Consider the following 25,358-nt stretch of genomic DNA (forward strand, 5'->3'; position numbering starts at 1 on the left):
TTTTAGATTTGGGAGTGTTACTCAAAGTTATATACTTTCTATTTTGAAACATCTTCCCCCACTCATTTTAGGTGAATTAATGGAAACAAGAAATAAGACTCAGATAAACTCCAAGTACTGACCAGGATAATAATGTATCTCATTCCTTCTCCTCTTATTTTGTCAACAAACTGAGGAAGGTCCTGGAATGCTTCACCAATTGTAAAGTCTAGCTGCCTTTCCATGTAGTCAATGTCTGTGTACTGAACATCCTGAAATACACAAAAATTCATCAAAGTAGGGCAAAAAATACAAAATAGTAAGTGTATCATATTTTATCATACTTATAAAAGTAACAGCAATATGAAAGTTTGAGTTCCTCCTCACTAGATCCTAAAAAGAATTAAGTGGTTTAGTGATCAAGGAATAAAAGTAGCATGTAAAGATGTAAAGTTTTCTAAGAACAACTTTCTATAAATGTTCTGTTTTGTCAACAGTTCATGTAGTCATTTTGATTTAGAGGTAAAAACTGTTCTAAATTGGTATATATTATGTAATCCTCAAAGGAAACAGAAAGACACTGAGCAATAGGATTTATGATACTATGAAATTAGGTTAAATGACAAATAGGACTTTTGTACAGTATATACAGAAAGAGATGTTGCTGTTTCCGGGAACTATACAGCAAATATCGGGTAATTTCAAATAATTCTAATATTGGCAAAAGGAGTATTAACAATTACATCAATTACTATAATCTTGTTCTTGTAATATCCATCAAAGTCATTTTTAGAATAACAGCCCTGCTTATCTAAGCAAGAATTGCTTTAAGATAGGTAATTGCAAGTATGTTTAAACCAACAAATATTTGAATTATATCATGGAATGTTCAATTTAAGCCTAAATACAAAATTTGTTAATTATTTTCTGTTAGTTGACATTATCTCAATTTCTTCTTCTATGTGTTATAGAAAGTATGGTCAATAATGTATACTTCCTTTTAAATAATAAATTTCCACTTGCATGTTTCTGTATTGTCAACATATATAATTAATTTCCCATACTAGTAATTCAGGAACCCTATATTGGACCCTACTATAAATACCAATGTCTTATAATGAGGTTTTTCTGATTTCTCTTAGAATAAACTCATATATCAAGCCTTCTATATTTTAATGTTTAGGTGTTAGCAACAGCATCCCTAGGATTCCTTAATTTTGATAAAAAATGAGGAAATTCAGAGATTGATCATTTGTGGATACTTTGGAATATTTAGCTTCCCGAATATTGAGTGAATCTGTATTATATATTACAACTATTATCTATTCCAGGGCAAAAAAAAATTAGTTCCACCTCCAACTTGTTCTCTGGTTGATGATACAGATTTCTTATCTTATTGACGATACATATTTCTGTGAACTTTAACATGAAGAGAACATAGTGACTGCCTGTACAACCCAGAGTTTGTGAGAGGAAATCAAGTGCACAGTGACTTGTTTAGCACAACACAGCATGATAGTATTAGGGAGGGAAAAGGAAAAGGAATGGTATTTCTTCCTCTCCTTTATCAGTCTGACAAAGACACTGTTTATAAATCTCATATCCAATACATAAGGTGCCAGTAAAAAAAGCTAAGCATTATTACCAGCTGCTTAAATTAAAGTATACATGTTTAATTATTTCATTCTACTTTTACATATTCCATATTTAACATTGTTTTAAAATTGATATACATACATAGGGGATGTTAGCAGCCACCATAGCGTCATATAATTCCCGAACCTCTGAAGTATTTGCATATCCATAACGACATAATTGGAATCCCAAAGCCCAATAAGCTGGCATGACTGGATGGCCAATTACCTTTAAAAAAAATTCATGTGTGAACTAAGAGAATTACTTTATGCTATAAAAATTTTTAATTTTTTTTAAAAGAAATATGCAATCATACTTCATGGTATTGCTTTGTTGCAACTTCTGGAGTTGGGCCCAAAAACATATAAAAATCCAAGATCCCTCCAACTGTACGGTAAGTTAGAGCAGGAGTTGGCTGGAATGTAACATCTGGAAATCCAAAATAAGATCCCATTTTCATGTATGTATACTAGTTTATGAAAAAGTCACATAAAATAAGAGACATTCAACAAATGATTGTTTTACCCATTGCATTGCTGTTGAGTAAGAAAACACCATGAGCATTGCCCTCCTCTTCCAGAGCCATGTAATAGGGATGAAATCCATAGGAATTAAGTTTGTACTGAAATATGAAAAATATGCACAATATATTTTAAGTAACAATAGCATGCGAATTTAATCAATGTTATTTTAAAACTTATTATACAATCGAGACTTGATATTTAAATTCCCGTTTCCCAACCTTAAACTATGCTTCAGTTAAAATAAATGTGTCTCCCTAGAAAATAATTGTTTAAATTTTTCCTGCTTTCGTGTAGTTTACAAATATGTTTCTATAATATTTGTATATTAATAGAAATTAATATACAAATATGTATATATTTGTATTAATATACAAATATGTAACAACTACAAATGCTTCCACATTAAATGACATAGAATACTATTGCCATTAGAGTAGTTTGGTTTATTTCCAAAGGCTATGTGTTTAACTTATCTATAAATTGGTATTTTTTCCATAGTAAAATGTCCTGGAAATGATAAAAGTGATGAATACAATTAAACTGTCCAGAAAATATCTTGTTTATATATTTTATATTTATAGAACATTTAAAGTTTTATATTTATAAAATATTTAATTCATTGTTTCATACTGTAATCATAGTCAGATTTTATTAGATTATATACTTTTGATTCTTTATATATATAAAATTACCAGTGAAATAGATTTTATAGTAATTTATTTTTAGTAATATACAAAATTACTAGTGGAAGTAATTTTAGATATCAAGAATCAAAAGTATATTAGTCTAATAATATTGGTACAAATGCTGAAGGGATTTTAAGAAATCAGTTTTGGTAAAATGTATTCTTTCAAGTTAGTGTTAATAGAAAACAGCCTTCAATAACCTAAGTTTGGAGTATTATGATATAAATGCAAGCTGTTTGAGCACCTAACAATAAAAAATGCTTACAATAGTTCACAGACTTATAGTATGGTACTGAATATATCCTTTTAAGTATACATCACATGTGAAAAATACAAATAGAATAATTTTTATTAAAATATATTTTTATAAGTTTGGAATATTATAGATAATATTATTTGTTGCACAGTACATTAAATATTCATAAAATCTGTTGCATTAACAAGACAAATCTTTGGGAAAAGAGTCATGAGTATATAAAAACACATTGTAAAGATGTAATTAGCAGTTTGGCCACATAAAGTTACCCAACTGGTTATAGGTTGGGTATATAGTAGGTTATAAAGGGAAAAAACATCAAATCAGTACCTGAGAAGTAAAAACAATCAAGGAAAACTTTAGGCAGTTATTTTCTAAAAGCTGGAGTAAAGGTAAACTTGACAGGGAATACAGAATCAGCATATTCTTTGTATGCATTTGAAACAGTTAAGGTATTGAGTCAAAGCCTGGCTTCTCACAGTAGTCAAGCAAATTGTTATCCATCCACTCCTCTACTTCCACCTGTAATTTATGGTGACTTTTTGGGTTTGTTTCTCAGAAAATTGCTATAGCTGCTCTGGAGATCTCTAGCTAATGCCTTTGTCATTACTTCAATCCTAAAGCACAGGCCCATAAAGAAGTGGCTTGGATTCTACTCATGGTCTTAGTTGCCTCGTGGAGTGGTCACATGTTGGTACCTACACCAGGGGGTTGGTCTCTTGTGAACATTCCCCAAGTATTCCAGTTCAGATCTCGCTTAAATGCTGTATGTTCCACTTCCCCAAAACCATATATATATTCTGATGGCAGGCGAGTCGATATTTGAATGAACTGGTCATTAAAAGCAAATCCAGGCAGCCAAGAATCCCAACTGAAAACAAAAGAAAATAAAGCTATGTCTGTCAAAATATATGCAACGTAGTATCACAAATAATAATGGTAATTCTTTCTTAGATTATCTAAAAATCAATATTATTTTCCATATTCCTAATTATACCTAGGTACCAAATGGAAATAGATGATTAATCTAATACATGTTTTCTTTTAGCTAAGTTAAGGAATACGTAAAATATGTTTCATATACTTAAAGGAGAATCATAATATAAATAATATGATTGCACATGTTTTTCTTTAGACAAGTATTCCTTTTAAAAATAAAATTAATATGAAATCATAAATGACTTAGTAATGTGTGACCTAGAAATTAAAAGGTCTCAATTTTCCTGCTCCCTTGAGATAATCACAATACATTTTTTTCTACATATGGAATAAAAATAAATCAATATTATAATGAATTTTACGTTTAACGGATTTTCAAATGTTGAACTCTCTCCAATTACTACTGCCAATTGTGTTTTTCTTCCTTTATTTTATGTTCATAAAAATAGCTGTGTATGAAGAAATGTGTTACAAGAAACATATTATTATTCAACTCATTTGCAAGAAGAACATAAAGAGGAAAGAAAGTAACATGGGCAAGGAGAGGAAGCATCAGTATTACAAGTAATCTGGGCATATTTTAACTTTTTATATTTATTATTTTGGAAAACTATTTAATCGAGAATAATGCTTGTCAAATGACAATAAATAATGCCCTTGCACCAGGATATTTTTATAAAATGACTTAGCTTCCCATGTTTTTGAACAAAAATATTGTCATAACAACAAAATTATTAAAATAATCCAGATATAGTTTTAGATATTATTTGTACATATCTTGACAATACCAGAAAACATCCTGATAACATCATCTAAGGAATGGCATGGCAAACTTAAATTACATAAAAGTATATTTTAATATATTATAGTTTATAGATCTTTTGAATAAAATAAAGACTACAATTTTAAAATTAAATTTATTCATTGTAACATAAAAATATATCTAGACTTACGTGTTGTAACTTATTTTCACTAATACCTGGCAGATAAATTATTAATTCTATCAGATTCAAGCACCAATAAACTATTTCAACAGTTTTAATAAAATATTTACTTCACTTGTTTCCAAATACTTATTTTTGCCAACACTCATCATGCTTTTTAAAAGAGGTTTTGGTTTTGGTTCTCAACTTGATTAGAAGAATCAGTCTGATACTAATAGTGAAATTGAACACCTCCAAAGTGTAGATAAAATTGTGGGCCAATCCTTTAAAATAGTCCCATGGACTATGTTTAGCTAGAAATATTAAAATGGGCAAAGTTATTTAACACGACTTAAATTTTTTTGTGTGATGCTACTCTAGGACAGTGAAGGCTGTTAATCATTTTACTTTTCCCTTCCTAAGCTAAAATTAAAATATCCTTTATATCAAATAATTCAATTACTTACATGACTCTTCCACTGCTTCTCCGTCGAATCTGGATGCCAAAAGGATTTTCCTTGATTTCCACATCATAAAGTCTGTCTTCATAAGTACTTATTGGGGTGGTTGGAATGTTTAACGGTACTGGTACTTCATATCTCTTCTTTTGGGGATCATAAATCTATTGCACATAAGTAGTAAAAAAGTTTATTCTGATTGCTGACATAGCATGTACATATCATGAACTAAGTTAAATAATGGCTCAAACAAGAATATTTAGAATTTTTCTCCATATAATTTCTAATTCTACATTCATGGTCCATATAACCATATCAATATAGAATTCCACATACACATTTATAATGGGTCCTAACTGAGTACTGCATTTTTGAACCTTTAAAAAATGTTTTGTGATTTGTTTTCTAAATAATAAGAAATCAAAACAAAAATTTTAGAGCTAAATATTCTGTTGTATGGGTATACCAAAATTATTTCATGGTTAAAAACAGAAGTTGTTTCAATATTTTTTGTCATACATATTATATTATACAATAAACCCTAATGCTAATTTATGTTTATTTGTGTTTTTATTTCTTCAGCACATTTCTTAAATACCACTAGGGTCTGAGTATACTTACCGTTTTAGGGTCTTTGATAACTATTGACAAACTGCTTTCCAGAATTTGTTTACTGATTAATATTCTCACCAAAATGTGTACTCTAGTGCTAATATATGTTAAATTAAAAGCATTTATTTTTCATTGTTAATCATTTCATTTCCTACTTATGAGGTTTCATCTTTTTCTACATTATTATTCAACATTTATGTTCCACTGTACTTTAAACTGCATTTTGCTCCTGGAATTTTTAATGAGTGTAATTATGTTGATATTTTAGTTTCTTCTGTTAAATGTCTTCTTATGAGAGGTCTTGATATTTTTTCTTGATTACATGAGTTGGAATTGCTTTCCCTATGTCACATCTTTATCAGATGTTTACCCATTTTTTTGTCCTCTAATTGTTTATAGTGTTTTTTGATGTGAAAACATATTTTATTTTTATGTTAGAAAATGTGTAGATTTTTACCTATGTCACTTAACGCCTTTTTATCTGTGGCTTGAAAGGCCTTTGCTAGCCAGATACAAAATAAATATGCAGCTAAATTTATTTTAGGCTTATGTTTAGTTTTCACATGGAACTCATTCTAAATTTTATTTTAGCATATGATTAAAAACAGACACTTTTTTATATAAATTATTAAATAACCTACCTCTTCATTATTAATTTGCGAACCTTTCTTCACACACACATCTTCTATGCTTTTGTGCCATCACACACACACACACACACACACAATCTTCTATGCTTTTGTGCCATCACACATACACACACACACACACACACAAAATCTTCCATGCTTTTGTGCTGTCTCGTTTCAATAAACAACCAGGCAATGCTATCTCCAGTTCCACACTGTTTTAATTATATGAATTTTTATTCTTTACCCATTGCTGAATTTTAACAATTGCAAGGTGTTTATTTTTTCAGAGAAACTTAAAAGTTATTTTATGAAGTCTCAAAAGATATTTCACTAAGATTTATATGAAAATACTTTAAAAGCAGCGACTGAGCTAAAGTGAATTAACATTTAAAATATCGTTTACTCTTATTTATAATTTTAAAATACTTAATATGAACATTTTTAATAATTTTTCTCCTTATAGATACTCCACTTCGTCCTATAATTTTTGATGATTTATTATTTGATTTTTTCATTTGAGTTTGCTAATGAGATTTGTTGCCATTTCTGCTTCTAAATAATGAGCAATAATGCACAAAAAAAATCTTTGGAAATATAATTTTACATCTAGTTATTTTGTTGATATTTTAAATTTCTAATACTATTCTTAATGGATTCCTTTGGAATTCTTAAGTTAAAAAATGCTATCTCTAAAAGTTGAATGAAATTATTGCTTTGGTGTGTCTTATTGCATTGGCCAGAAAATTAAGACCACAACTTAAAAATAATGGAAACAGTAGGCATCCAATTTTGTTTATTTTAATGACACTATCAGCATAGTGTGATAATAAATGACTTATGTATTTTGTAAGAATTTAAATTTATTTTTAAAATCATCATTGTATTAATCACAAAGTTAGCAAGAATGAGCAGTTTCATTTATTGGGCACCTAGCTATGAGTTGTGTAGGAAAAATATTTGTATAGAATCAAAATATTATCAAATCTGTTAATAACCTTTAATATTACATTAAATATCAATCACAGGATTATTCAAAATCTCGTCTCACAAGATGAGTTAAGCTTTGGGGTAGTTTATATCAAGCATACCTTAAACTGCAACATATCATTTTTGTGATATTTCACCTCCACACGAAGAGTTGAGATGGGGTCAGAAGGTAACTTTATTCTGGCATTTGCAGTATTTAGTTGGAGGTCAGCTGTTATACCCATGGATAAATAGCGAGCTGAGTTGACTGAATAAGAGTTATCTTGTCTGGGAAAGTAACACTCAGGTGCTTTCGATAGAGAAGAACCCTAAAAACACAATGCACGTTCATTGCCAGAAATTATAAGCCTTGTAATATTTTACTCTTTAAAATTATACTGATGTTTAGTCACACATTGTATGATTTACAAGTTTCATTAATACAAAAATGAAATAACAGTTATAACACAAAATATATTTTATGCAATTTGGGATCCCATGTACTAAAATTTTATACAAAATATTTACATTTACACTCTAGAGAAAGAATGGTAGAGCAGAAGGATCAAATGTCATACATTTTTTAACTCAAAAAATAGCATTAAATTGTGTTGTCTGCAAAAGCAAGTATATTACTAATAAATTTTGATTCCATGTTTGTTCTTACTCTTCATAGTGATTGTTGATTATTGTGTATAAAAATGGCATTATAACATGCCTCTAAAGGGCAAGTGCTAGAATTCTGTTACTTATAATGAAACTCTCAATCCTTCTTTTTTTAACATGTTCTTATACTGGTTAATTACATCCTGACCTGGATTTGAAATAGGAACCCTGGCCAAGAATCAGAGTTGATTGGTTTAACATAGAAGTGAGAGATAAAACCTAAGAAAAAGAATTATATACTGTGGCATTGATGGCTGGTTGCCATACCACAATCCATTCTCCCTATCTTCCTTGTTTATTAAATTATTATATTTTGGAGAGAAATATTACATTTATCTACATTTCCAATTTCCTTTTAAAGAAGTTGTGTAAGTCCTCATAAAAGCTCTTTAAAAGAAAGGGGCCTAAGCTGACTAAATTGAGATACTCTGTTTGACTCATCTTCTTCAGGGTGTACTGTCTGGCTTCTATCTAAAGTGAACAATTTCATCTGTGTACCCTATCCCAGGCCTCCTTACCTATGAAAATATTTCTCCCTCAATTCTCCACCCTCTCTCTTGCATCAATAATATTTCATTCATTATGTTATTTTTAACAGCATAAACTGATTTTATTTCTCTCATTTTTTTTAGAGTAAATGTCACTTCAGTAACTTCTCTGACTACTGTTCTATTTTTTCTGCTTTCTTTACAGCAAAACATAGAAGTGTTCATCATACTCACTATCTCTAATTTGTCCCTTGATTTTCTCTTGAACTCACTCTAACCAGGCTTTTATCCCTAGTACTACATCTAATGTTTGCATGTTAAAATTACCAAAGACTTCCATGTTGCCAAATCCACATGTCAGTTTCCAGTCCTTATCTTACTGACAAACAATTTGCATAGTTGATCATTTCTTCCATTCTAAATGCTTTGTTCAATTGGCTTCCAGGACCCAGTATGTTATTTCCAACCCAATACTTGAGCTGTTCTTTCTAAGCCTCCTTTGTCATTTCCTCCTTGGCTAAAGTTTGTAATCACCCAGGGTTTAGTCTTTGAACACTTCTCATCTATTCAAGCTTATTTCATTGATGATATCATGCTACCACATGGCCTTAAACACAGAAATGAAAGTCTCAGCAATAGAATCATACAGGCAGAGGAAAGAACTTCAGAGCTTCAAGATGAGGTTTTTGAATTAACTCAATCCAATAAAGACAAAGAAAAAAGAAGAAGACAATATGAACACAGCCTGCAAGAAGTCTGGGATTATGTTAAATGACCAAACCTAAGAATAGCTGGTGTTCCTGAGGAAGAAGGGAAATCTAAAAATTTGGAAAACATATTTGAAGGAATAATCAAAGAAAACTTCCCTGGCCTTGCTAGAGACCTAGACATCCAAATACAAGAGAGCTCAAAGAACACTTGGGATATTTGTCGCAAAAAGGTCATTGCCTAGACACATTGCTGTCAGGTTATCTAAAGTTAAGATGAAGGAAAAAATCTTAAGAGCTGTGAGGCAAAAGCACTAGCTAACCTATAAAAGAAAACAGCAGATTTCTCAGCAGAAACCCTACAAGCTAGAAGGGATTGGGGCTCTATCTTCAGCCTCCTTAAACAAAACAATTATCAGCCAAGACTTTTGTATCCAGAAAAACGAAGGTTCATAAATGAAGGAAAGATATAACCTTTTTCAGACAAACAAATGCTGAGAGAATTGTCCACTACCAGAATCAGTACTACAGAAACTGCTAAAAGGAGCTCTAAATCTTGAAACAAATCCTAGAAATACATCAAAATAGAACCTCTTTAAAGCATAAATCTCACAGGACCTATAAAACATAATAAAAAAACAAGGTATACAGGAAACAAATAGCACAATGAATAGAATGGTACCTCACATCTCAATACTGACATTGAAAGTAAATGGCCTAAATGCTCCATTTTAAGGACACAGAATTACAGAATGGATAACTATTCACCAACCAACTATCTGCTGCCTCCAAGAGACTCACCTAACACATAAGGACTCACACAAACTCAAGATAAAGGGGTAGAAAAAAACATTCCATGCAAACGAACACTGAAAGCCAGGAGAAGTAGCTATGTTTATATCAGACAAAACAAACTTTAAAGCAACAGCAGTTAAAAAAGGCAAAGATGGACATTATAAAATGATAAAAGGCCTTGTCCAACAGGAAAATATCACAATCCTAAATATATATGCACCTAACACTGGAGGTCCCAAATTTATAAAACAATTACTAATAGACCTAAGAATTGAGAGAGTCAGCAACACAGTAATAGTGGAGGACTTCAATACTCCACTGATAGTACTAGACAGATCATCAAGATGGAAAGTCAACAAAGTAACAATGGATTTAAACCATACCCCAGAAAAAATGGACTTAACAGATATTTACAGAACAGTCTACCCAACAACCACAGAAGATACATTCTATTCATCAGCACATGGAACTTTCTCCAAGATAGACTGTATGATAGGGCACAATAAATTTAAGAAATTTGAAATTATATCAAGCACTCTCTGAGACCACAGTAAAATAAAACTGGAAATCAACTCCAAAAGGAACCTTCAAAACCATGCAAATGCATGCAAATTAAATAATATGCTCCTGAATGATCATTGGGTCAAAAATAAAATCAAGTTGAAAATTTAAAAAGTCTTCTAACTGAATGACAATAGTGACACAGCCTATCAAAACCTCGGGGATACAACATACGCAGTACTAAGAAGAAAGTTCATAGCCCTAAATGCCTACACCAAAAAGTCTGAAAGAGCACACATAGACAATCTAAGGTCACACTTCAAGGAACTAGAGAAACAAGAACAAATCAAACCAAAACTCAGAAGAAGAAAGGAAATAACCAAGATTGGAGCATAACTAAATGAAATTGAAACAAAAAAAATACAAAAGACAACTGAAACAAACATCTAGTTCTTTGAAAAGATAAATAAAATTCATAGATCATTAGCAAGATTGATCAAGAAAAGGAGAAAGTCCAAATAAGCTCAATTAGAAATGAAATGCGAGATACTACAACTGACACCACAGAAATACAAAAGATCATTCAAGGCTACTATGAACACCGTTACACACATAAATTAGATGACCTAGAAGAGATGGATAAATTCCTGGAATGACACAACCTTAAATCGGGAAGAATTAGATAACCTCAGCAGATCAATAACAAGAAGTGAGATTAAAATGGTAATAAAATTACCAACAAAAAAATGTCCAGGGCCACATGGATTCATAGCAGAATTTTACCAGAAATTCAAAGAATAATTGGTACCAATCTATTGACATTATTCCACAAGAAAGAGAAAGAGGGAATCCCCCCTAAATTGTTCTATGAAGCCAGTATCACCCTAATACCAAAACCAGGAAAGGACATAACCAAAAAAGAAAACTACAGACCAATATCCCTGGGAACATAGACGCAAGAATCCTTAACAAAATCCTGGCTAACCAAATTCCAAATTCAACAACATATCAAAAAGATAGCCCAACATGACCAAGTGGGTTTCATACTAGGGATACGGGGATGGTTTCACATATGCAAGTCAATAATTGTGATACACCACATAAACAGAATTAAAAACAAAAATCACGGGATCATCTCAATAGACACAGAAAAACATTTTAAACATCCAGCATTCAGCAAAATCGGCAAACAAGGGACATACTTCAACGTAATAAAAACTGTCTATGACAAACCCACAGCCAACGTAATACTGAATGGGGAAAAGTTGAAAGCATTCTCTCTGAGAACTGGAACAAGACAAAGATGGCCATTCTCACTTATTTTCAACATAGTACTGGAAGTCCTAGCCAGAGCAATCAGACAAGAGAAAGAAAGAAATGGCATCCAAATCAGTAAAGGGGAAGTCAAACTGTCGCTCTTTGCTGATGATATGATTGTTTACTTAGAAAACCCTAAAGACTCCTCCAAAAAGCTCCTAGAACTGATAAAATAGTTCAGCAAAGTTTTTGGATACAAAATTAACGTACAGAAGTCAGTAGCTCTTTTATAAACCAAAAACAACCAAGGTGAGAATCAAATAAAAAACTCAACCTCTTTTACAATAGCTGCAGAAAATAAAATAAACTAAAATACTTAGGAGTATACCTAACCAAGGAGGTGAAAGACCTCTACAAGGAAAACTACAAACACTACTGAAAGAAATTATAGATGACACGGATGGAAACACATCCCATGCTCATGGATGGATAGAAAGAATATTGTGAAAATGACCATACTGCCAAAACAATATACAGATTCAATGCAATTCTCATCAAAACACCATCATTATTCTTCACCAAACTGGAAAAAACAATCCTAAAATTCATATGGAACCAAAAAAGACCATGCATAGCAAAAGTGAGAATAAGCAAAAAGAACAAATCGGGAGGCATCATATTACTTAATTTCAAACTATACTATAAAGCCATAGTCACCAAAATAGCATGGTACTGTATAAAAATAATCACCTAGACCAATGGAACAGAATAGAGAACCCAGAATTAAACCCTGATACTTAGAGCCACCTGGTCTTCGATAAAGCAGACAAAAACATAAAGTGAGGAAAGGACATCCTATTCAACAAATGGTGCTACGATTATTGGCAAGCCACATGCAGGAGAATAAAACTAGATTCTCATCTCTCACCTTACACAAAAGTCAACTCAAGGTGGATTAAGGACTTAAATCTAAGACCAGAAACTACAAAAATTCTAGAAGATAGCATTCTAGAAATTGTCTCAGGCAAGGATTTGATGACCAAAAAACAAAAGCAAATCCAATAAAAACAAAGACAAACATCTGGGACTTAATTAAACTAAGATCTTTTGCAGTGCAAAAGGAACAGTCAGCAGAGTAAACAGACAACCCACAGAGTGGGAGAAAATCTTCACCATCTATACATCTGACAAAGAACGAATATCCAGAATCTACAACAAACTCAAATAATTTAGCAGGAAAAAACAAACAAACAATCCCTTCAAAAAGTGGACTAAAGGCAAGAATAGACAAATCTCAAAAGAAAAGATGAACAAATGGCCAACAAACATATGAAAAAATGATCAGCATCACTAATGATCAGGTAAATGCAAATTAAAACAACAATGTAATACCACCTTACTCCTTCAAGAATGGCCATAATCAAAAAATAAAAAAAAATAGATGTTGGCATGGATTCAGTGAAAAGGGGACACTTCTACACTGATGGTGGGAATGTAAACTAGTACAACCACTATGGACAACAGTGTGGAGATTCCTTAAAGAATTAAAAGAAGAACTACTATTTGATCCAGCAATCCCGCTACTGGGTATCTACCCAGAGAAAAAGAAGTAATTATGCAAAAAAGATACTTGCACGTGCACGTTTATAGCAGCACAATTGCAATTGCAAAAATGTGGAACCAAACCAAATGTTCACCAATCAATGAGTGGATAAAAAAACTGTGGTGTATATATATACATATATATATATATATATATATATATGTAACAGCCTTATATATATATAACATTAAAATTATTTAATAGGAAAGATAAAATTTCACATTTTCATGTTTAGAAGATATTTATTCTTTAGTAAAATGAATTGTTCCCACCTGTCCTTTATATTCGTTTTGATAAAGTTAGCATACTTTGAATGCAAAGGGGAATGGATGTGTATTTGGCTGAAAAGAGGCAACTTAAGAGAAGGTTTAGAGAAGTGAACTTCACTATTTGACTTTTATTGATTTTAGAATCTTTTCTTCTCCTTACTTTTTCTGTTCTTATATTCTTCCCTATTCTTCACTAGTGATACAGATTATGCTGCTTTAACAATTAATGGAGATAAATTGGGATAATTTCTCTGGAGGCAGAGATTCTATGCATCTCTTTATACAAATGTAAATGTCTCTGGGAAATTGCTGACAAATATGTCTTGACTCGCCTCAGTGATATAACAGATGCATTTAGTTATTTGGTTATATTAAATAAATATATTTGTTGACAAAACTCAATGATGTAATGAAAAGCCCAGAATTTGAAAAACAGGCATAGCAAGAGGAATGTTTTACAATGTCCTTCCTGTGACATTGGTAAAAACACCTGCCATCCTCAGCCATCATCATTTTGTTAAAATGAAAGCCAAAATAACTGGCAAGAGATTATCATCCTTAGTGGAAGAGAAGTAGCCCATTACTCAACATCATATGTCTTAATAACTTGAGACAACTCTTTCAAAATAGTGTCCACTACTGGCATATCTTACCCAAACGAGCAAATCAGCTACAGTCAACACCAAGTAGAGTGTAACTCTCAGACAGAGTATTATTTTTTTAAGTAAAGTTACATTATCCAAAGTGCCTGGAAAGCAATTTACACATCAATTCAGCCTGGCATTTACTAAGATATGTCTTTGGATAATTAATTAAGATAAAAGTGAATTGCCTGTCAGAGATGCTAACTTCAAATTCCAAATGATTATCTACTTGAATTTAGTTTATATGCTGCAGATTTAAAATTATAATATGTAAAATTTGCATCAAAATGCTTATGTGATAACCATATCATGAGTAATAATTAAAATTATTATTACCGTTCGCCATACACAGCCACGTTGTGTGCACTTTTGTTCAGTTGCCAAATCTGCATCTGGATAACAATTAAATCTTTCATTTTCTGAGAAAATTTGATTCCATTGAACACTAAAGTTTCTTCCAAGATTAAGTTTGAGATCTGCAATTAGGAGAACCTTTGAAGACAAAAAAAAAAAGAAAAGAAAAAAAGAAAAAAAAACACAAACAAACAAAAACATTAAACACTGTATCTGATCATTGGATGATTTAAAAAAACATTTTACATTTCACAAAATGTGGCAACGAGGGCAATTCTTCAAATTAAATCATTAATAGTTTTGATAAAATACTAGAAAAACAGAAAATATATATGCAATATATATGCGTGTATTTATGTATATATATACATATATGTACATATGTCACACACATAGAATTGTGTCTATAATTGGGATTTCAAAATTATGTTTGATTATTGCTTATATGCCTTGGGAATAATGTGAGCAAGATTTATCCCACACCTAGATTTTCATCTGCATAGCTTACTTTTTGATACCCATCAAACATAATTGCAAAACTTTAAGGAATGAAAATTCATATAAAGATCAATCTATGCACAGCAGAATTATGAAGGTATACACAGCAGAATTATGAAGATTATATATATATAATATATATATATTTATAAGCATAAAAGTGGACATACAAATAGCCACAGATAGACCTTTATATTGCATACAGAACCAATAAAATTATTTTTTATTATTCCCTCTTTTAATCTCTATTAGAGTCATAAAGTTCACAATAAGCTTGTATTACTTAATTTATATCAATTTATTCTTATAGTGCTAGGAAATATAAATCATAATATGCCTATTAAATAAAAAATAATTGACCAGTACATATTTTCTGAAAACTAATAATTGAAAAGCCCTGGGCCAGAGGTCTTATGAGTTAAAACAAAAATATTATAAGACAATGTTCTATATCTTAAATAATTCAGAAATTATTTATGGTAATATTACTAATAATTCAGTATTATATAAATGGAGACAAGGTAAATGACAAAAATAATTGCTTTCGTGTTTTTAAATATTACAGTCTCTTTTTTAATACATCAGTCTACTACCCAAAGCAACATTATGATTGAAATATTACATTTCGCAAATGAGAAAGCTAAAATAATGAGAGATTGATTTAATGCGTTTAGAAGCAGAGATAGCAGAGTTATAATCTGTGCATCCAATAACAGTGCATCCAATTTTGTTATTTTTTCCCCTCTATACTACAACTGTAAAAAGAGACAAAAATCACAATATAAGGAAGGCTTTCTACAGGAGAAGAAAAGTGTAAACACAAAATTAAAGTTAGAAAAGTACAAGATATATTTTGAGGACAATGAGACCTCACTAAAAAAGAAACAGGAGAAAGACTAAAGAAATGAACAAAACCAATTTGTTAAAGAATCTAAAGCAGCTAAAACATTTGGGATTTTCTTTTGTGTGCAATAGGTAGGTTAGAGTTCAGATTTGAAGAATTTTTATGGAAAATATTAGAAAGTCCCATATAATTAGAATGCATGAGAAAATGAAATATATAGAGAGAAATAGCAAGGAATTCCCTTCATGTTGATATCTAAATACAAATTGGATTGACATAAATTGGAATATTGTTCAGAAAAAGTGAAGAAAAAAATGAAGGGAAGAAGGAAGCAACGAAGGGAAGAAAGGAAGACACACTGTGAGGAGAAATAGGATAAGTGCCTGAATGGTTACATAATATTAAATGTGAGATTATATGATAGCTAAAATATTTTAAAAGATTGCAATTACCTGGTTAGAAGCATCATAAGTGAAATTGGAATGAGCGTTCATTGGTTGATTATTTTCCGCCACTCTAACTTCTGTAACACTGTCTGTCAACCCAAGGATTTTTACAGTCTGAAATGCTAAGGTAGTTCCTTCCTGATATGATGAATGTGTGCACACAATATCTAATGTGTTCTGAGAAAAATAGTATAAGGTATTATATATTAGGTCATCAGATACAAACCTGAAATAACAATACCGATAAGAAATAGGAAAAAAAGGTCATCATCTACATCTCTATTCCCACCAGCTCTCCTCATCCAAGTAGCACATAGAAATATACTCATTAATATCTATTTTCATTTTTATATATATGCCAGAAAATTTTATTTTCAGAGATAACCTTAATTACTCATATGCAACACATATATACTCATTCTTATTCTAGCCCTAACATTGATGAAGAATAATTTAGCTTTGCTAAAGAAGAATGTATGAAAAAACCCAAAATCTATGAAAAAATCATTTCTATTAACTATTCAAAATTTAATAAACCAAAATCCACATCAATTATTACTGTGACTAATTCATTAAAACATTTTCAGATATGTTGAAATTGTTTTCCTAGGGCATGTTGCCTAAAACCAAACATAACATGTCAAGAAGTCTAAAGGTTTCTTTCCATCAATTACATGGTCACAAACTTTATAAAATTTTAAGGTAACAATTTATTTATAATTTAACAATTTAAATATAACAATTTAATTGAACAATTTATTTCATTACATTCCATTAAAATCTGTAGGCAAATGTAAACATCTTTTCCAAAAAATTCATCATAAAAGAATAACCTAGGCATGAACAAATTATACATTTAAGTATATGTACAAAGAGAGTGCTTACATTAGAAACTGAAAATGTGTATAATATGTAGTTGCCATTTTGTATGGTATCTGAAATGAAAAATATCGTGATCAGTACAAAATGCAATGTTAAATTCTCTGCTCTGGTTTTACACTTATATAACACTTAAGAAATTTGAACAAACTAGATGCTGTTTATTAATGAAGCATCCCAAACAGATTTTGTTTTTAAATTTTTTAATTGTCTCTAAATTATATAATAATGGTATTTCATTTTCACAGCAAGTAGAGGTAATGAATACATATTTGCCTTGCTTATTTTTTCAAAGACTACCAAGATATTTCTGGAAATTAAGAGAAAGCAAAACTTACAGTAAATAATATATAATTAAAAATGTATTATTTTGAAAGATATTCTCTCCCTTGTAAACCTCATAACAGTACATTTTTCTTAGGAAGACATGGCATATTATAATACATTTTACATCTTTTTATTTTTTTCTATTATTTTTGTATTCAAGGAAAACAATAAATCTGGAGACATGTTGAAGATTGAAATAAACTTTAGTCTGTAATTTAAATAAACTTTAATGAGGAAAATGGATGAATACAATGATTCTGTACAATATATGTAATATAACTTTTATTCAATGTATCTCTTTAAAGAAAAACTGGAGATAAGGACTGAAATAGTTTGTCATAAACAGTGTTAAAATATAAAGGGAATCCTAGGATTCATATAATATACTTTCCATAACACTAATTTGCTTAAAATTTTAGTCCTAGGAAAAAATATTATATTCAGAACCTGAACTGAAGATCACTTTACTGTCTCCATGTTTGCTTACAAATCTATTAATCAGAATTCTGGTTTTCTTTCACTTTTTAAATGCACATAGATACATAGGTATCATATTAGATAACTGATTGAATTATATTATTCATATTCTTAACTACTTACTTATATGAAAGTAAGCTATTCATATGCATCTTTATCAATAGACAGTATGTATTTGGAATATTTATATAATTTGAGTAATAGGAATAATCTTATAATTGCTCCACACATGCTATCGATGGAGGTATTATCTCAACATTGTTTGATTGATGACTGCAAGTAATGTTAAGTTCAGCTGAAATCCACTTTTACAAAACTTCTATGTAGTAAGTTTTGGCTTACTACATAAGCCAGAGAATAGGTTTGGAATCTAATCTCACAGAAGAGCTCACCCTAGTGTGCTTACACCTCAGGGTATTTAAGAAAGAGCAAGAAGATTGGTCTGCTAAAATTGAATGAGAAATAGAAAGCAATACAGGATAATGTGTTTGTGTGTGTGTGCGTGCGTGTATGTGTGTGCGCGCATGCACGTGTGCACATGTTAAAGCACAAATAATAAGCTCTCTAGGTCGGGATAAAACTCTGTCTCCTAACTGAGTAAAATGGAGGATCATTAGAAGGTTTTGAGAAGAGATGCAATTACTGGAATCACCTTTTAAAATGATTACTCTACCTGCTGGATTGTAATAAAATTTTAAAAGGGTTAAAAAGAGCTACAGGCCGGTTAGGAAGTTATTGCCCTAAATTGACATGAAAGATGGTGGTGACAGTGGAGGAACTGATGAGAGGCTTCAGATCAAAGTAGAACCAATGAAATCCTTAGGTTGTGAGAGATAATAGCCCATTCCAAGGTGTTGGCATCTGTAGCAATGAAGTTACCATCAACTGACAAAGGGAACACCATAGATGGAGCAGATATATGGTGGTAAGATCCAAGTTCTATCTTGGCAGATTATGTTTTAGATTTTTATTAGACAAACAAATAGAGAAGTACATAGAAGACTGGTTTGGAGATATAAATTTGAAAGTCAGGTAAATGGTATAAAAGACTACATTTATCAAGGAAAGGACTACTGGTAAAGAATAGTAATAATTAAAAGACAGAGAATATTTATAATTACTAGCTGTTAATGATACAAGTAATTCATAGCTTGCATTGAGAAAATCACCCAGAGAATAGATCTTTCCTTAGAATAAGTTTGATTGCTAATACATTGATATAATGCCATAAATAAATGTAATTTATTTAAATGAATGTTAACTGAGGGTGAATGTAAGTCTTAGGAGAGAATTATAGAATCCTGTGGTAATTTTTAAATATACACATTTTCAAAAATAAATAAATATTCACATGTTTCATATACATTTAAAGGCGTTTAGGATAGTCTTTTTCTTCTTGTTGTCCTTCCTATATTTATCTGTAACTCTTTAAAATTTGTACAAGGATATTCCTTAATACACCTGAGAAGTAGTTAATTAAAATAGAAGATAAACTATAATTTTTATACTCATATATAAAACACATACCTAACAGCCCTCTATTAGAAGAAATGAGATTTTTCTAAAAAGTTTCTAAAAATGTATAAGGAAAATTGTAAGTGAATAGTTAAATACAAATAGACAAACTTACTATGGCATAATTAGAAATACCATAGCATAAAATTACTTTTAAACATCTTGTTTGGTATATTGAATTCCCAAGTTTGGAGCTCAAGAAATTCAATGAAAGATAATAAGGAAAATAAGTTGTAAACAATTGATACGATGATATTCTTACCTCAAATAATTTGACATGAAATAACTAAATCTTTAAATGTTGGTTTTATTTTCTGTTTACAGTAACAAAATTTTAGTTATAATCACTACCTTACTTTAAAACAGTTGAAAATATAATGCAATTAGTATATCTGAGAATTTATTGAATATTTTAATCTAAAAGATAAAGATAGATTAAAAATCTTGCCAAAGACTTACAACAAACAAAAGCACAAAACTGGATATTTTAGTTACATATAGATAAAGCAAATAACAATGTTAAAAGTTTTAAAGTAGCCTAAAATCTTGAAACAGGTAAAAAACATTAGGAATTAAAAATAAAAATTTGTGATATTTAAAAAATGATACAACCTATATCAATAAAGCCAAAACTTCCCATTATCAGAGTGAACATTTAAAGCGTATTACTTTCAGACTTACCTTTAGTTTCTCCATCATCCCAGAAAAAGTCTCCTTTGGCTGTGTTGTTTTCACCTAACGCGACTATAAGTCCTAGAGGATTCTTACGGCTGTTAAGAAAAATTAGGTGCATATATGATTAAAAATAAATCCATAATAATACAATATCCTATAAACAAGTCCACTTCAACCTGTCTTTTATGGGCCCTGAATTCAGTAAGGACATTGACATCAATAAATTTGTATTTATATGTATTAATAATTTACCGATATCAATGTTCTTATGTGAATACCGAAATAATTTATACATGTAGAAAATAAGTCAAAAGAATAAATGTAATAAATGCAATAATGGATTTTTTGAAGGCTGAGATACTTGCAAAATTGAAATAATATAATATTTTAATTCAAACAAGAAAAATTAAATGTCTTATTAAGGCTCAACTCAACCTGTATAATCCTAAATCTCAATGTATTATGTTTACATCTTATGAGAAAAAAAAATATGATTAAAATTTAAAAAAAGTTTAGTGGAATCTGTAAGAATCTTATAAATGAAATGATTATAACAGGAGTAATGAAATGTAGTCAAGAAATATGTTTTTTTTTTTTAGTTACATTTTACCAGGCATCTCCTGGACTGTATAGGATGTATTCCTTCCAGTATGCATTTACCAAAGTGTTTGTTGTTGTTGATCATTACAGCTCTGGTGTATAACAATTTTTTGAGAACATACTCTTGTATCAGTTACATTGTGATACTAGTCCATTCCAGAATGCCAAAACAGTTAAATTACTAATTACTAATGCATATCGCTAACATACTACATACAAGAAAAGAAAAAATAATATAATTTCAGATATTCTTAATGTTATGAAGAAAATACAGTAGGGTAAGGAATAAAGAGTAACTTCCTGTTGGGTTGTGGCAGAATAGGGAAAAGTATGTAAATTCAATACGGCACTTTCTGTGCTCTTTGTACTCAGAATGAACATGTGAAATGGAGCACCAGCATTTTCAAGTTTCTTTTATTTTTAGAAAATATTTCTGAGATTTACACTTAGTGAGCAGTTTAGTTTCTCTCTCACTCTTTACCTAACATAAAATATCCAGTTCATTTATGAACTTAAAGCATTTTAGCAGAAAGAAATACATTGGGATTTATTTATGTATGGAAATTCAAATATGTAAAAATTAACAAATACTTCACTCAATTATATAACAAATATTCACATTTTGTATAGTTATTAAGAATCAAATATTATCTTTAATTATGCTAATGTGGGTAAATTTTTGATACAGGAAGTTAACTTCTAAGTAAATTAGAAATTTTGAAAATCAAGATATTTATAATAATATAAATAATTTCATTCTTTTTATAGCTATGATGGTTATAGTTCAGTATTACCTCTGTATGTCAAATATCTTCTGGTGCAGAAACTAAATATCATCTCTAATTCTTAATGCAAATATGAAATATTAAGATTTGAATTTTATTTTAGATTTCAACTAATGATTTTTCATTTTACCTTGCTGTTGTTGTTACATCTGGTTCTTGAATGGGGATGATATAACCTCCTCTAAGATGTAATCCTATTTTGTCTGCTGGAAGATACATATCAACCCGTTGTTTCCTCCATGGCCTTTTTGCACCCTAATAATTGGAAGATTAAAAACATTCTTAATATTATTGAAGACTTTAAACTCTATTTCACAAGAATTAAAAGGCATTTTTATTATGAGCAATTTATGTCATCCAAATGAATACGAATATATTGTTTTCTAACTTTAGGAGAATTTTTTTTCAGTTTGCTGAACAAAGTAGAGGAAAAATAAGTTCACTGTCTCAAAAATAAAAAAATCAACAAAAAGAGACTCATTTTCTTTCTACAATAATTAACAGTACTTTAATTAGCTTTTTTATTCTTTGTTTTGGTTTAAAGTTTATGCCTTTAGGAAGTATTTTCTTAAAATCATTATTTCTGTAAAAATAAAGGGTATACTTAGCCAATGTAAGTGATATGCAAAATAATATCATTTAAAATAAATATTGCAGGCCAGGCGCAGTGGCTCACGCCTGTAATTCCAGCACTTTGGGAGGCCATGGCGGGCGGATCACAAGGTCAGGAGATCGAGACTATCCTGGCCAACGTGGTGAAACCCCATCTCTACTAAAAAAAAAAATTCAAAAAAAAAATAAAATAAATATTGCTCAAAAGGTCTTGTTCAATTGAAAAAATGGATGGTGTATTTGAGTGCTGTTATTTTGCCTCTTCAAGGTTGAAATAAAAGCCTTTTTCAGATATTTGAATATACCATATAAAAACAAATATATAAGACTAGCTCAGTACTCAAGTCTTCTGGAAATAAGATAAATACGTAAAATAGGAAAAAACATTAAAATAAGTTGCCACTCCTTCCTAAATTACTGCTAACCTTTTATTTCCAAAATTTAAAAATAAATAATATCTTTTTATGCTAAATAATATAACTTCATATTTGAGTCTAGCTCATGTGCAACAAAGGGTATACTTACACAAATTCTAACACATTTTTAAAGTCTGAAATTATTATTTTTTATAGTAATGACAGAAATTCTAAAAATATGTATGCTATGTAGTTAAGTTTCTATGGAATTAAGTGTCTATGTAGAAGTGTTTGAAAGTATAATACTTGTGAGTCCATTAGTATGTTAAGGTTACTTACAGATTCATAATCATACCAAATAGCATCAGGGATGTAGGCACTCACAGTATCTGCTCCCTAAAATAAAGATAATATGTATTTTTTAATTTCAATTTTTAACAAAGAGGATCTTATCCAATATTAAGTTGGGTTTTCATAGTCAAGGGAAAAAAACTTTATGTTGTTACACTCCAATATTTCCTATAGATAATAATCAAAGGGCTATTTTATTAGCTTTAGATAATATCATATTGTAAAACTTAAAAAAGCAAAGAGGTAAATAAAAAAGTAATTTAGATAGCAATTAAAATAATGCATGCATATATGTGTATTGTTATAAACCACATGGTCATTGTGAATGTGAATATGTTTATTTCTGTATACCTCAATGGACACATGCACCTTTTAAAAACAGGTAATAATTACCAACCCACTCCAGTGTTTCTCCAACATTTTCATCTGATCAGCGAGTTTTCCAGTTCCTCTTTATTTACAATTGAGCAAAATTTCAATGTATATGTCTACTTAAATGAGAACTCTTTGTTATTATGAATTGATTTTGATTTGATAATACAGTTTTTTTTTTCCAGGAGAACAATAACTTCATACAATTTTCTTGTCCCCAGTTAGATATCACATATTTGGTAAGCAATCTACTTAATATTTTTATAACATTTTGAAATTTGTTTCACATCGTAGAATTCCAACTTGATATTTATCAGCTTGAAACAGTCCACTGAGTAACATCTATTATTCAGATGTTTTGTAATGTAGGGTCGATTTAGTTATGCAAAGTTCAAACAATAAGGTTATTAAACCTGTAGAGCCTACCTGTTTTAGAACAGGAGTAATAAGTAATGCAGGGCCCCACAAAAACTCAGTGTCCTCAATCCAGCTGTTCGTATCCTCATAAAACCTAAGAACAATGACAATGTTTAAAGTATAATAATGAAAAAATAAGTTTATCCAAATTCCTGGTTCAGTTTATCTTTTCAGTTTTTTCCTGGGAATTGTTGTTATCTTGAATTGTGCTTGTTTCAGACGACATTTTCAATTCATAGTTCTTACATCCTTTATTGTTCATCTGACACTCAGGAAGGAAGGGAGGAAGGGAAGAAGGAAGAAGGGGGGAGTAGAAGAGGGAGAAAGGAAAAGGAAGAAATGAAGGAAAGAAGGAGGGGAGGGAGGATAGGAGGAAGGGATGGGAACAGAGGGAAGGAAAGTAGAAAAGGGGTAGGAAAGGGAAGAAGGAAGGAAGAAAAGAGAGAAGGAGAAAGTTTATCTCATACTCAGAAAAATCTATCACAGATGACAAGGTTACTTTTTATTTATACAAAAATTCTTCTGTTAAATTATTTTCTCCTATAAGATAGGTTCATAAAGTATCGGAAATCTTTCATGTTCTACTTTCTTCACTTAACTTTTTTGTGGTAAGCTCTAGTTTTTACCTGAATTTAAAAGGATCTTTAAGTCATCACAGAAAGGCCCTGCTCTGGTCAAAGATACATGCAAAGATAAGCACAATTTCCCTTTTTTGTAAGTTTTATACTCTACTCTTGATCTATATTTAGTTTATTCTTTCAATATTTAGTTGATGTATTTTTAAAAATTCTATGCTTAATCTCTTTACTGATATAATATCCTAACATATTTTATATATCTTTTCCTTGTAAGTTCTATTTAATTCTCTCATTTCTACCTAAATATTGTCCAATTAATTATATTTACTGGCATCATTATATAGCCCTTAAAATCATTTACACCAATGTAAAAACAAGTAGCAGAAATTTAACTGATATCTTGATTTACCTCCATTAAACTTTTCTGTGTATGTTTGAACATACTTTAAAAGGTATTATTATAATTATTGTACGTAGTACTCACTCATGAAGAACTGGTCTTGCTACTGTTTCTCCAAACACATGGGCTTTATAAAACAGAGTGTAGAGGAAGGGTAATAAGGTGTAGCGAATAGTTAAATACTGCCTTGATGATTTAACCAAAAGTGAATTCTGCCCAAAAAATGCAGGATCCTGATGCTGTGAGATAGAAAGAGAAATTAAAATAAGAAAGCTAAAGTATGAGTGAAAATTAAAGTAGAAGCATTTTAATCTGCTTTTTAAAGCAACTAC

The 25,358-nt window shown here is 30.3% G+C and overlaps 1 protein-coding gene across 1 annotated transcript in view; it reads right to left on the reverse strand.

Annotated features, from left to right (window-relative positions):
• Positions 1-25,358, reverse strand: part of SI (sucrase-isomaltase) — a 99,815-nt gene that overhangs the window by 36,922 nt on the left and 37,535 nt on the right. The window contains exons 18-32 of the mRNA XM_003817701.4: positions 25,111-25,265; positions 24,058-24,142; positions 23,248-23,304; positions 22,071-22,195; positions 20,562-20,650; positions 17,568-17,617; positions 16,689-16,859; positions 14,877-15,032; positions 7,733-7,939; positions 5,410-5,564; positions 3,783-3,951; positions 2,140-2,236; positions 1,931-2,043; positions 1,717-1,842; positions 123-251 (exon numbers count right to left, since the gene is read on the reverse strand). Of these exons, the coding sequence (XP_003817749.2) occupies positions 123-251; positions 1,717-1,842; positions 1,931-2,043; positions 2,140-2,236; positions 3,783-3,951; positions 5,410-5,564; positions 7,733-7,939; positions 14,877-15,032; positions 16,689-16,859; positions 17,568-17,617; positions 20,562-20,650; positions 22,071-22,195; positions 23,248-23,304; positions 24,058-24,142; positions 25,111-25,265 (1,884 nt within the window). The remainder of the gene's footprint in view (positions 1-122; positions 252-1,716; positions 1,843-1,930; positions 2,044-2,139; positions 2,237-3,782; positions 3,952-5,409; positions 5,565-7,732; positions 7,940-14,876; positions 15,033-16,688; positions 16,860-17,567; positions 17,618-20,561; positions 20,651-22,070; positions 22,196-23,247; positions 23,305-24,057; positions 24,143-25,110; positions 25,266-25,358) is intronic.

The sequence above is a fragment of the Pan paniscus genome, chromosome 2, assembly GCF_029289425.2.
Source record: "Pan paniscus chromosome 2, NHGRI_mPanPan1-v2.0_pri, whole genome shotgun sequence".
Lineage (NCBI taxonomy): Eukaryota > Metazoa > Chordata > Mammalia > Primates > Hominidae > Pan > Pan paniscus.